Source organism: Oreochromis niloticus, linkage group LG2 (assembly GCF_001858045.2).
Source record: "Oreochromis niloticus isolate F11D_XX linkage group LG2, O_niloticus_UMD_NMBU, whole genome shotgun sequence".
NCBI classification, from domain to species: domain Eukaryota; kingdom Metazoa; phylum Chordata; class Actinopteri; order Cichliformes; family Cichlidae; genus Oreochromis; species Oreochromis niloticus.
This window is the reverse complement of record NC_031966.2, coordinates 19371383-19383703: the sequence shown is the minus strand read 5'-3', so window position 1 is coordinate 19383703 and position 12321 is coordinate 19371383. Positions and strand designations below refer to the sequence as shown.

Genomic DNA, 12321 nt, shown 5'->3' with positions numbered 1-12321 from the left:
ATTCAAGAAAAACCTAGTGCATTATAAAATGGGAATAGTTGCCAATTATGTCTTCTTCTTTTGGCTGGTTCTTTTAGGATCACCGAAGCGGATTACCAACCTTCAAATCACCCTAACCCTAGCATCCTCTTCTGTCACACAACCTTCTGCATGTCTAATCTTCTCTGTGGTCATCCTTTTTTCATCCTGTCTGACAGCCCCATCTTCAAAATCTTTTGTCCAATGTATCTGGTATCCCACCTCTGCATATATACAAATAATCACAGCTATGTCTCACTAACTTTGCCTCCAAACTACTGAACTTGAGTTGTCCCCCTGCTTTGAATGGTGGAGTAGAGGTGTTTAAATGTGTCCACCTTCAGTACCTCTGCTCCTTGCTTCTTCTGTGTTACACCTGTCTCTCTCTCGATCACACATGTATTCTCTCTACACTACAATTATTTTGTCTACACAGCCATCATCCAGTCTGTCCTGTGTGTCTGGTTCCACTCAGCCACAAAGCAGGACATGGCCAGACTCCCAGACAAACTCTTTCAACTGCTGCCTTCAGGCAGGCGCTACAGAGTGTTGTTTGCTAAAACCAGCCACCACAGAAACAGTTTATTCCCCAGGCTGTCACTCTGATGAACACTGTGAAATAACCCACTGTTATATCATTCAGGTCATATAAACATATGCAGTTTTGGACTCATTGTTTGTATATATAGTCCTCTCCGTGAATCGCTACCTTATCGTGGTGGAGGGGTTTGTGTGTCACAGGGATCCCAGGGGCTATGTTGTCTGGGGGCTTTTGCCCCCTGGTAGGGTCTCCCATGGCAAATTGGTCCTGGGTGAGGGACCAGACAAAGAGCGATTCAGAAGACCCGTATGAAAAGAACATCGAGGGAACAGTTTACCCTGCCCGGGATAGGGTTACCGGGGCCCCGCCCTGGAGCCAGGCCCGGGGAGGGTGCCCGAGGGCGAGCGTCTGGTGGCCGGGCCTTAGTCCATGGGGCACGGCCGGGCACAGCCCGAAGAGGAGACATGGGCCCATCCTCCCACAGGCCCACCACCCGCAGGAGGCGCCATAGGGGTCGGGTGCAATGTGTGTCGGGCGGCGGCCAGGAGCGGAGGCCCTGGCGGACCGATCCCCGGCTGCCAAGACTGGCAATAGGGACATGGAATGTCACCTCTCTGGTGGGGAAGGAGCCTGAGTTAGTGCGTGAGGTTGAGAAGTACCGGCTAGATATAGTCGGGCTCACCTCTACGCATGGCTTGGGCTCTGGAACTAGTCTCCTGGAGAGGGGCTGGACTCTGTCTCAGTCTGGAGTTGCCCCTGGTGAGAGGCGGCGGGCTGGGGTGGGTATTCTAATATCCCCCGGCTTGCTGCCGGTACGTTGGGGTTTTTCCCGGTGGATGAGAGGGTTTGTTCCCTGCGCCTCAGGGTCGGGGAACGGGTCCTGACTGTCATCTGCGCTTATGCGCCGAGTGGCAGTTCAGAGTACCCAGCCTTCTTAGAGTCCCTGGGGGGGGTGCTGGAAGGTGCCCCACCTGGAGACTCTGTTGTCCTACTGGGAGACTTCAGTGCTCACGTGGGTAACGACAGCGAGACCTGGAGGGGCGTGATTGGGAGGAACGGCCTCCCTGATCTGAACCCGAGTGGTGTTTTGTTATTGGACTTCTGTGCAAATCACAGTTTGGCCATAACGAACACCTTGTTCGAACATAAGAGTGTCCATAAGTGCACGTGGCACCAGGATGCTCTAGGCCGCAGGTCGATGATCGATTTTGTAATCGTATCACCAGACCTGCGACCATATGTTCTGGACACTCGGGTAAAGAGAGGGGCTGAGCTGTCAACTGATCACCACCTGGTGGTGAGTTGGATCAGGTGGCGGGGGAGGATGCTGGACAGACCCGGTGCACCTAAACGCGTAGTGAGGGTGTGCTGGGAACGTCTAGCAGAGGCCCCAGTCCGCGAGATCTTCAACGCACACCTCCGGCAGAGCTTCAACAACATTCCGAGGGAGACTGGGGACATTGAGTCCGAATGGACCATGTTCAGCGTCTCCATTGCCGAAGCTGCTGCATTGAGCTGCGGCCGCAAGGTGGTTGGTGCCTGCCGTGGTGGTAATCCCCGAACCAAATGGTGGACACCAGAGGTGAAGGGAGCCACCAGGCTGAAGAAGGAGTCCTATCGGGCTTGGTTAGCCTGTGGGACTCCAGAGGCAGCTGACAGGTATCGACAGGCCAAGCGGAATGCGGCTCGGGCAGTGGCTGAAGCAAAAACTCGGGTGTGGGAGGAGTTCGGAGAGGCCATGGAAAAAGACTTTCGGACTGCCTCGAAGAGATTCTGGCAAACCGTCAGGCGTCTCAGGAGGGGAAAGCGGTGCTCTACCTGCACTGTGTATAGTGCTGGCGGTGCGCTGCTGACGTCGACTGAGAAAATTGTCAGACGGTGGAAGGAATACTTCGAGGACCTCCTTAATCCCACTGACACGTCTTCCGAGGAGGAAGCAGAGTCTGGGGATGAGGGGAATGACCCGCCAATTTCTGGGGTCGAGGTCACTGAGGCAGTTAAACAACTCCTCGGTGGCAGAGCCCCTGGTGTTGATGAGGTCCGCCCCGAGTTCCTGAAGGCTCTGGACGTTGTAGGGCTGTCCTGGTTGACACGCCTCTACAATGTTGCGTGGAGATCAGGGGCAGTACCCCTGGACTGGCAGACCGGGGTGGTGGTCCCCATCTTCAAGAAGGGAGACCGGAGGGTGTGTTCCAACTACAGGGGGATCACACTCCTCAGCCTCCCTGGGAAAGTCTATGCCAGGGTGCTGGAAAGGAGAGTTCGTCCGTTAGTCGAACCTCGGATACAGGAGGAACAATGCGGTTTTCGTCCTGGTCGCGGAACACTGGACCAGCTCTTTATCCTCTCGAGGATACTTGAGGGTGCATGGGAGTTTGCCCAACCAGTCTACATGTGTTTTGTGGACTTGGAGAAGGCATTCGACCGTGTCCCTCGGGGTGTCCTGTGGGAGGTGTTGCGGGAGTATGGGGTGTCTGGCCCACTGCTACGGGCCATTCGATCCCTATACAACCGTTGTAAGAGTTTGGTTCGCATTGCCGGCAATAAGTCGGACTCGTTTCCGGTGGGTGATGGGCTCCGCTAGGGCTGCCCTTTATCACCGATTCTGTTCATAATTTTTATGGACAGGATTTCTAGGCGCAGCCAAGTGGCGGAGGGCTTTCACTTCGGTGGCCTCAGAATCTCATCTCTGCTTTTTGCGGATGATGTGGTTCTGATGGCTTCATCGGGTGGGGGCCTCCAGCTCGCACTGGAACGGTTCGCAGCCGAGTGTGAAGCAGCGGGAATGAGGATCAGCACCTCCAAATCTGAGGCCATGGTTCTCAGCCGGAAAAGGGTGGAGTGCCCACTCCGGGTCGGGGATGAGTTCCTGCCCCAAGTGGAGGAGTTTAAGTATCTCGGGGTCTTGTTCGCGAGTGATGGGAGAAGGGAGCCGGAGATCGACAGACGGATTGGTGCTGCGGCTGCAGTGATGCGGACGCTGCACCGGTCCGTCGTGGTGAAGAGGGAGCTGAGTGTAAAAGCGAAGCTCTCAATTTACCGGTCGATCTACGTCCCGACCCTCACCTATGGCCACGAGCTGTGGGTAGTGACCGAAAGAACGAGATCGCGGATACAAGCGGCAGAAATGAGCTTCCTCCGAAGGGTGGCTGGCCTCTCCCTTAGAGATAGGGTGAGAAGTTCGGCCATCCGGGAGGGGCTCAGAGTAGAGCCGCTGCTCCTCCACATCGAAAGGAGCCAGTTGAGGTGGTTCGGGCATCTGACAAGGATGCCCCCTGGGCGCCTCCTGGGTGAGGTGTTCCGGGCATGTCCCACCGGCAGGAGGCCCCGGGGCAGACCCAGGACGCGCTGGAGAGATTATATCTCTCGGCTGGCCTGGGAACGCCTTGGTGTTCCCCCGGATGAGCTGGAGGAGGTGGCTGGGGAGAGGGAGGTCTGGGCTTCTCTGCTTAGGCTGCTGCCCCCGCGACCCGACCTCGCCAATACTGGAGAAATATGCTCTCTCTTTCTAGTCCCTGTCAGTACTCTTGCTGCAGCATTTTGGATTAACTGAAGGCTTTTAATCATTAGTTATTTTTAAACTATGCATTGAATCATTAATTTATTTTTAAAATATGACTCTCTTCCACACCTGGTCACAGCATGTGGCTGCCCCTCCCTGGGCCTGGTTCTGCCAGAGCCTGGTTCTGCCAGGAGTTTCTTCCTGTTAAAAGGGAGTTTTCCTTTCTACTGTTGCCAATTGCTTGCTCATAGAGAGTCCACTGATTGTTGGGGTTTTCTCTCTAATGTTGTAGGATCCTTACTTTATAATATAAGTCACCTTGTGGTGACTGTTGTTGTGGTTTGGCACTATATAAATAAAAAAAGAATTAAAATATCATTATGAACACATGAGTTAATAGTTGGCAAGCAAATTTTATAATATAACGATAAGCTATATTTAAGGGTATTAGTAATTTTCGCCCTATGACAGCTGGGATAGGCTCCAGTGCCCCCCGCGACCCTGAAAAGGATAAGCGGAAACGAATGGATGGATGGATGGATGGATGGATAGTATTTTCCTTTCCAGTCACCTTTCTCACTCACTATGTGTTAATAGACCTCTCTGCATTGAATCATATCTGTTATTAATCTCTGTCTCTCTTCCACAGCATGTCTTTATCCTATCTTCTTTCTCTCACCCAAACCGGTCGCAGCAGATGGCTGCCCCTCCCTGAGCCTGGTTCTGCCGGAGGTTTCTTCCTGTTAAAAGGGAGTTTTTCCTTCCCACTGTCGCCAAAGTGCTTGCTCATAGGGGGTCATATGATTGTTGGGTTTTTCTCTGTATCTATTATTGTACGATCTACTGTGCAATATAAAGCGCCTTGAGGCGACTGTTGTTGTGATTTGGTGATATATAAGTAAAATTGAATTGAATTGAATTAAAGGAAAAGCCTAGCTTAGGCCTGTTGCAGCATAATCAAGGGAAGGTTCAGTGTCACCTCATCCAGCCCTAAATATAAACTTTATCAAAAAGGAAAGTTTTAAGCCTAATGTTAAAAAATAAAAAGACAGTGTTTCTCCAGAATGCAACAGAAGAGGGGCCTGAAAGGTGAAAGCTCTGCCTCCCATTTTACTTTCAAATATCCTGTGAACCACAAGCCTGCAGTGAAGTACTCAATTGGGACAATATGGTGCTATGAGGTCTTTAAGATAAGATGGGGCCTGATGAGTCAAGACCTTGTATGTAAGGAGAAGGATTTCAAATAGGATTCTGGATTTAACAGAGCCAGTGAAGAGAAGCTCATATAGGATAAATATGGTTTCTGTTTCTAGTCCCTATTACCACTGTTGCTACAGCATTCTTGATCAACTGAAGGCTCTTTAGGGAGGTTTTAGACTTGATAATAACAAATTACAATTGTCCAGCCTAGAAGTGATAAATGCCCAATTTTTTCAGCAACACTCTGAGACGGGATGTTTCTAATTGTAGAGCTATTGGCGCAAGAAAATGCATTTCTCACAGTGTTACTGAAAGCCAAGGTAATGCCACTGAGAGTTTGTATGGCCTATAGTGTAACATCAGTTTTATATAAATTTAGAAGCAGTAAACTAGTGATCATCCCGGCTTTTATGTCTTTATGACATTCCAGCAGTTTAACTAATTGATGCTGTTCATCGGGCTTCAAGGATAAATAAAGCGAAGATTAAACTGCATTACAGTGAAAATGTATGCAATGCATTCTAATGAGGAAAGCAAGGAAAATGTAATTAGAATTGGTCCATATGTAACTTTAGTGTGCAAAGAAGATTCCACATTTACATTTAAAAATCGGGATCTATTAGATAGATATGATTAAAATCACTGCAGTGCAGTTCCTTTAATACCTACAGCACTGACTAATCTCTGTAGTAAAATATTATATTCAACAGTTACGAATCTTGCACTGAGTTCTAGCAGGATATGCAAAGAGACTAGTCTAGTGTCAGAGGCCATAAGAAGGTCATTTGTAACCTAATACAGGTTCTGTACTATGATGAATTCTGACTGAACTGCTCAAATTATGCAATATATATTTTTAAGTGCGAGTAGTTTTGAACATGGACATTGGACATTATAGAATATGGAGTAATGCGTCTGGACTCTAGGCGGCAGCATCACAATTGGGGGCAACTGGTCTACGGGAAACGGAAATAAAGAAGAAGGGTGAGAAGGCGGAGAGAGGAACCATTTTTGTCGTCGCTGTAGCTTTCATAAACTCGCGGGGTAATGCAGTGTGTATGCATGCTAAAATTTAAGCTGTGATTTTTTTATATTCGCTTTTAAAGTAGCTTGTTGGTAGACGTAAAGCAGAGTCTTTTGTTAGTAGCGAAATACTTGTTAGCTAACGGGGCTAAAGAAGTAGCTGAAATCGGTAGCATTTTTATCGCCATTTTGCGCATTCAGTAGCTCCCGACTTTTGGCAGCAGAAAGGTAATGCAAAAGTAATGTGTGGCTGTTTATTTCAGGATACAGCGTTCCTTTTTGGTTTCAGGGTTGATGCTCATTTTTAAGTTAAATGTATGGTCTTTCTTTCGTTTTAGGTAGCAGACTTAGGAGCATGGCGGAGGCCGACCGACCAGGGAAGCTCTTCATCGGCGGACTGAATACGGAGACCACCGAAAAGGCCTTGGAGCAGTACTTCAGCAAATATGGCAGGATTGTGGAAGGTGGGAATGGAGCCCCTTTTTGGCCATATCATGTTCAGTGCATATCCTGGAGTACTTCTAAAATTGCTCAGTGTTTGCTGTTTGGCGCCTTTATTCTAGCAAATGGGTGGTAGCGAAATACTGGAACAAATTGGAACACATTTTTATTCATCTGTGTGTATATTTAAGTTTACTGTTATAGCGTAGGGAAATCGGAATAAACCCTTTTTTAATACACTAACTTTGCAGCTTTACAATCTTCTAAGTTATGTTTTCCACATAGTTTGTGACATTTTTCCACTTCATTTAAAATGAAACCTGTTCTTCCAAACTCTAATGTATAACACTTTATTTACTGTAAATGGCCGTATAGTCTTGCTGAAGGAAATAAGAAAAACTCTGAACCACAAAAGGGACGCAAAGAAACCGAAATTAGTCACTTTTGGTTATGGGGTGTCATAGAAGTGTGCCCTTATCTACTTTAAACTGTTAAAATGAGTCACCTTTGTATTTAACTTGGCTAATTGAACAACACAAGCTCACTTCTGATCATCAATTCCTTTATTTCAGTTCTTTTGATGAAGGATCGTGAAACAAACAAATCAAGAGGCTTTGCATTTGTAACTTTTGAAAGTCCTGCTGATGCAAAGGATGCCGCACGCGAAATGAATGGAAAGGTAAGTGATAACTCGAATTGGCTGTAATAAAAATAAAAAAGAATCAGCTAAAAAATGTGATTTATACTTGTAACTCTTCTACCAGTCTCTTGATGGCAAGCCTATCAAAGTTGAGCAAGCTACAAAACCTCAGTTTGAGAGTGCTGGCAGGCGCGGACCTCCACCCATGCACTCTCGCAGTCGCGGGCCACCCAGAGGTCCACGTGGTTCAAGGGGAGGTCCTGGTGGAATGAGAGGCCCCCCATCAAGAGGTAATTTATTTAGTTGTGTTTTTGGGTCTGCTCAGTTTGTAAATTGGAAGAATCTGTGTAATGATATAATAATCTCTGGATGGAATTTTGTTGCAGCTTTTGAATGTAGTATGTTAATATGTGCATTTCTTGTTTGTTTAAAAGACTACTATGATTCAGGAAGTGTAGAACCCTTCTTTAAAGGGATGTCATCCAGAGGCCCCCCTCCAATGAAACGAGGGCCCCCTATTCGAAATGGAGGTCCCCCACCCAAGAGGTCTGCCCCCTCTGGTCCCATGAGCAGACGTAAGTGCTTGTACTCTGCAATATTTAAATGCAGGAAGTGATGTGGAAGCAATTACAAAAAAAAAGTTAATTGTACAGATTTTAGTCTCTAGATTTCATTTAGTATCTAGTTTCTGTTTCTCTTGCAAGTAACTAGGGATACTTCTGTCTCATGGTAATTTGGTGATTAATCTCATCAGTTTCTCATTATGTGTTCCAGCTCCCATGTCAAGGGACAGAGATCCCTATGGTCCACCTCCACCTCGCAGAGACTCGATGATGTCCAGAAGGGATGATTATCCGTCACCCAGAGATGATCATTACAACTCAAAAGACAGGTTGGTATTTTCATAATACACACTAGTGTGAACATACATGGCAAACCTCAAGATTGATATACTGTAACATGCTGATAGTTGCTGTTGCTTAGAGCTATTGTGGTCATCTTTTTTTATATTTGAATTTTCTGTTTAAAAAGTCCACATATTTAACACAAATTTATGCTCAGGAAACAGAGTTGAGGTGTATTGTAATGTTTCACAGCTACTCCAGTCGGGATTACTCCAGAGATTCTAGGGACTATGGGCCACCTTCCAGAGATTATTCCTATAGAGAATATTCTAATTCCACTTCCCGCGATGACTACGGCTCAATGTCAAGAGGATACGGGTATGAGCCTGGATTGATACAAAAAGTAAAAACCTGAGGTCAGATCTCCCTTGGTTGTTAAGTGACAATTGCTTTTTGCAGTGACCGTGATGGTTATGGAGGAGGCAGGGAACCAAGAAGCTATATGGACCGTCCTAGTGGTGGCTCCTACCGAGACTCATATGATGGTTACGGTAAGACATAACTCCATGAGTGAAATGACAATGTGTAATCGCTGTGGCACAAAGAAGAAGTGCACAAATATTCAACCAAACCTGCCTTGTCCTATCACAAGATACTGCAGTTTTTTTTGCATCCTCAGAGGAAACAACATAGTAATTTATTTTTTTTCTTTCCCTGACCTACAATCCAAGTTGTATATTTTCATACTACTAGAAATATTTTACCATTGGCATCTCCACTGAAAAACAAAAGTGTCTACATACCAAAGTCTGCATTACCCCTGCATTCATCAGGAGAATATGAGTTTGGCAATATCATGTATATGTGATGCACCTCAAAGTTTTTGCAACCATAAGGAACCTCAAAAATCCGTGGAAACATCCGTTGCCCGTTATGTGTTGTCCAGCAAAGTACTCCCTCAAGGAGTAATCTTCGAAAACCATCAAGACAACTGAAAACCTCACCCTAACCTACACTTGGATCTCTAAATGGAAAAATGGCTACTCAAATCAAAGGCATGCTGAAATGGGTACCACTGCCTATTTGTTCTGTGCTTGGATATATTACTGCGCATATCAACAAAATATCCATGTTAAGTATTAAAAGGGTGGAACATTTTAAATATGCCATCCATTAAGTTTTATCTATTTTTTTGTCACAGAATGAATTCTATTGGCAAAAAAAATAGCACTTGACCGTGCAAAGAAAAATGTATAAATTGAACTTTGCCAATTACCTGAACCATTGACCCTGCAGGTAACTCTCGCAGCGCCCCACCTTCAAGGGGCCCCCCACCATCCTATGGTGGGAGCAGTGGAAGCAGTCGTTATGATGACTATGGCAGCAGTTCCCGGGATGGCTATGGCAGTCGTGACAGTTACCCCAACAGTCGGAGTGACCCATATCCACCTAGCCGTGGTGAGCGAATGGGCAGACAGGATAGGGGCCCAGCTCCCCCTGCCGAGAGAGGCTACCCTCCTCGTGACTCATACAACAGCTCAAGTCGTGGAGGGCCACGTGGTGGCCGTGGTGGCAGTCGAGTCGATAGAGGAATGGCTCGCAGCAGATACTGAACTGGACTTGGAAATGTCATTAAACCAAACGTTAGTCTCCATGCACACTTAAAACGTGTTTTGGAGGAAGGACAAACTAGCCATGTCTAAATTTGTGGAATCTGAAGCTTAGTTTTGAACTGTATCTTGACTTTCCCAATTTTTTTTTTTCTTTTATGTGTAAAAGTTTTTTTCTCTCTTGCTTATGTCAGTACAGTTACCAAGTGAGTGTTAGTTTTTTGTACTTTCAGTGCTGTTGAAATCTGCAATGCCCTATAAGTATGGCTTTCCTAATCTAATAAAGGTTTTAGTTGTACCATAACTTTTTCTCATCGATTTTTCAACAACAGACCGTAACAAATGTTACGTAACAACATGATCTCCTTAAAAAGGTCCTCTGTAAAACTTAGGTGAGTCTGCTAAATATTGGAGTGAGATGCGTTCATTCTTGCCACAAATGTACTTCCAACTGGACGCTACTGTTTTCAAGGTTAGGCAAATGTTACTGTCAAAATGTTCCAATGTAGTTCCTTGGAAATGGATTCATCACCCTAGAGCCATTTGATGGCATGCAACGACCAAATGCAACTCGACTGATAGTCAACAGCTGGTAAGCAAAGCAAAACTCTTTGTTTCTCATCTGTAAATGAGTTTCTCATTGTCCTGTATTGCACTCTCCAGTCAAAGGGCGATATTCAAGGAAACTTGGCTTCAAGGAACAAAAGGAAAAAAGGAAGTCGACTGAAATGAACCTTTTCGTTGTAGTCCATTTTCGTCACTCAAAATTGTCAAAAGTGCAGCAACATGCCAAGAAGTTTCTTCCCTTTTCACCAGTGAATGCTTTTAACACCCGTTTTACCAACTGAGCCCCAAGGCTCCTTTTTGCCCAACCAGTCATCCAACATCAGTAAAATGATTGGCAACCGTGCATTTTTTACATCATGGGGTTATATTTAGTAATTTTTTTCCTCTATAAACACCTGAAAGCAATCTTTAAATTAAAGACTTGGTATCAAAATCATTTCCTTGAGCATGCCAATTCAAACAATGGAGACCTTTGGAAGAGCACCATCGTCCTAACTGCCAAACCGAAAAACAATGAAACGAATGTACAGTTGGACCAAGGACAACAATATAATTTTCAGTTACCTCATAATACATAATTAAGAAAAAGGCACCATACTAATATGATCTTCTCATTGCAGGATGAACATTGCTTCAAGGCAATTGCCCTTTCAACATATCTGAATGTCTTCAAGTTGCTGGACTAGTTGAGCTACAGTGAATCTGCATAAGCACGTCTAACAGACTAGTAAGTCTTTATCTACCTGTACACAATTAAGATGGGATGGACAACCTTTACTGCTGAGACATTTTACAGCAATTTTGCCCCAAATCATGAACACAGTGTGTTTATTTAAAATCGATGTGAGCCTGTCAGCATTACTAATGATGTAAAGTCTTCAATAATTGACTACAGTGGGCGTTATGATTATTTTAATACCTTTTTGTATTTTCTGCATGTTAGGTATGTTTTTGTTTGCTTTACTTTATTTTCTGTAACTTATTAATGTAAAATGCATTTGTAAAATGGGAATTTAGAGAATCCTAGAAAGTAGAGCTATGCAGGGCACTTTGATACCAACCCGTTTTTGAAAATGGTTTGATATGCCAAAAGAATTTAGTTTATTTTTAAGATGCTAGGAGGAAAATAATTTGAGAAATCAAATATACTTCTGTACAAAACATTTGAACCTTTTTTTTTGTATGAGGTGCTATGAGGAAGTTCCTCAGTTTGGCCCACTAAATGCAACAAACAAAACTAAGTTGGTTGAGTCCTATTGTGACTCTGTATTTTCTTTTTAGATTACTTCCTGAAAGTCCTGTTCTGGCTGCTGTGTATATTATTTTGTGTATAAGTTGTAAAATCATGCAAAAAACACCCAAGTTTGTTGGACAAATAATATTGTTGTTAAATTTAACTTTTGATGTCTTTTGCTGTCTTTCAGATGCTGGCACAGCTTTCTGTTCAGAGGTCGGGCTGAATCTTCGTATTGAGCAACGCATTGAAAGTGGGAGAAATGTACAGCCATCAAATGCACTCTGTACTGTTTTCAATAAAAGCTTTGAAGAGGTTTTCCGTTTGCTGTTTTGTTGTCCTGAAATTTAAGATTTTGGCCATGACATGATTAAACTTTTATTTTTTTAGCTGAGACACTCAATATCTGCAAATATCACATTTTCCCCATATGTAAGGCTTCCTGTGGCAGATGACCCATTTTCCATATCTAAAAAAAAAAAAAAAAGTGACCCAATTATGTATAAGTTTTTACTCTTTATCATGTTAGACTTAAATAGTTGCCTCTTCTGAATTATCAGTATGCAATTTGCAGATATCGGTCATGTTTTCTGAGCCTTGCTGTATTTCAGTATGTAATTATGATTGCCCTCTGCCAGCATGTGCTACTTTGCAGAGGGGGAAGACGGAAAAAAAAAAACCCTATTGTTGAGGTGCCTAT

The 12321-nt window shown here is 44.7% G+C and overlaps 1 protein-coding gene across 2 annotated transcripts; it reads left to right on the top strand.

Moving 5' to 3' along the window:
• Positions 1-6232: 6232 nt before the first annotated feature.
• rbmx (RNA binding motif protein X-linked) lies at positions 6233-11939 on the top strand. Of its 2 annotated transcripts, none has more exons than XM_025911024.1 (10): positions 6233-6512; positions 6623-6748; positions 7298-7404; positions 7490-7655; positions 7800-7940; positions 8140-8257; positions 8463-8588; positions 8670-8761; positions 9507-11114; positions 11812-11938. In XM_025911024.1, exons 2-9 carry the CDS (start codon positions 6640-6642, stop codon positions 9821-9823), a joined length of 1176 nt encoding a protein of 391 aa, XP_025766809.1. In that variant the 5' UTR covers positions 6233-6512; positions 6623-6639; the 3' UTR covers positions 9824-11114; positions 11812-11938. The 2 variants fall into 2 exon arrangements, with proteins under 2 accessions (XP_025766809.1, XP_013126808.1); XM_013271354.3 differs by having other exon boundaries at positions 6234-6512; positions 11008-11114; positions 11812-11939.
• Positions 11940-12321: the final 382 nt, after the last annotated feature.

Bases quoted from the DNA above. Each gene is read 5' to 3' on its own strand.
- rbmx (XM_025911024.1), top strand. From the start codon at position 6,640: ATGGCGGAGGCCGACCGACCAGGGAAGCTCTTCATCGGCGGACTGAAT. The intron at 7,405-7,489 runs GTAAGTGATAAC...CTCTTCTACCAG, and splicing joins CACGCGAAATGAATGGAAAG to TCTCTTGATGGCAAGCCTAT. The intron at 8,258-8,462 runs GTTGGTATTTTC...AATGTTTCACAG, and splicing joins CATTACAACTCAAAAGACAG to CTACTCCAGTCGGGATTACT.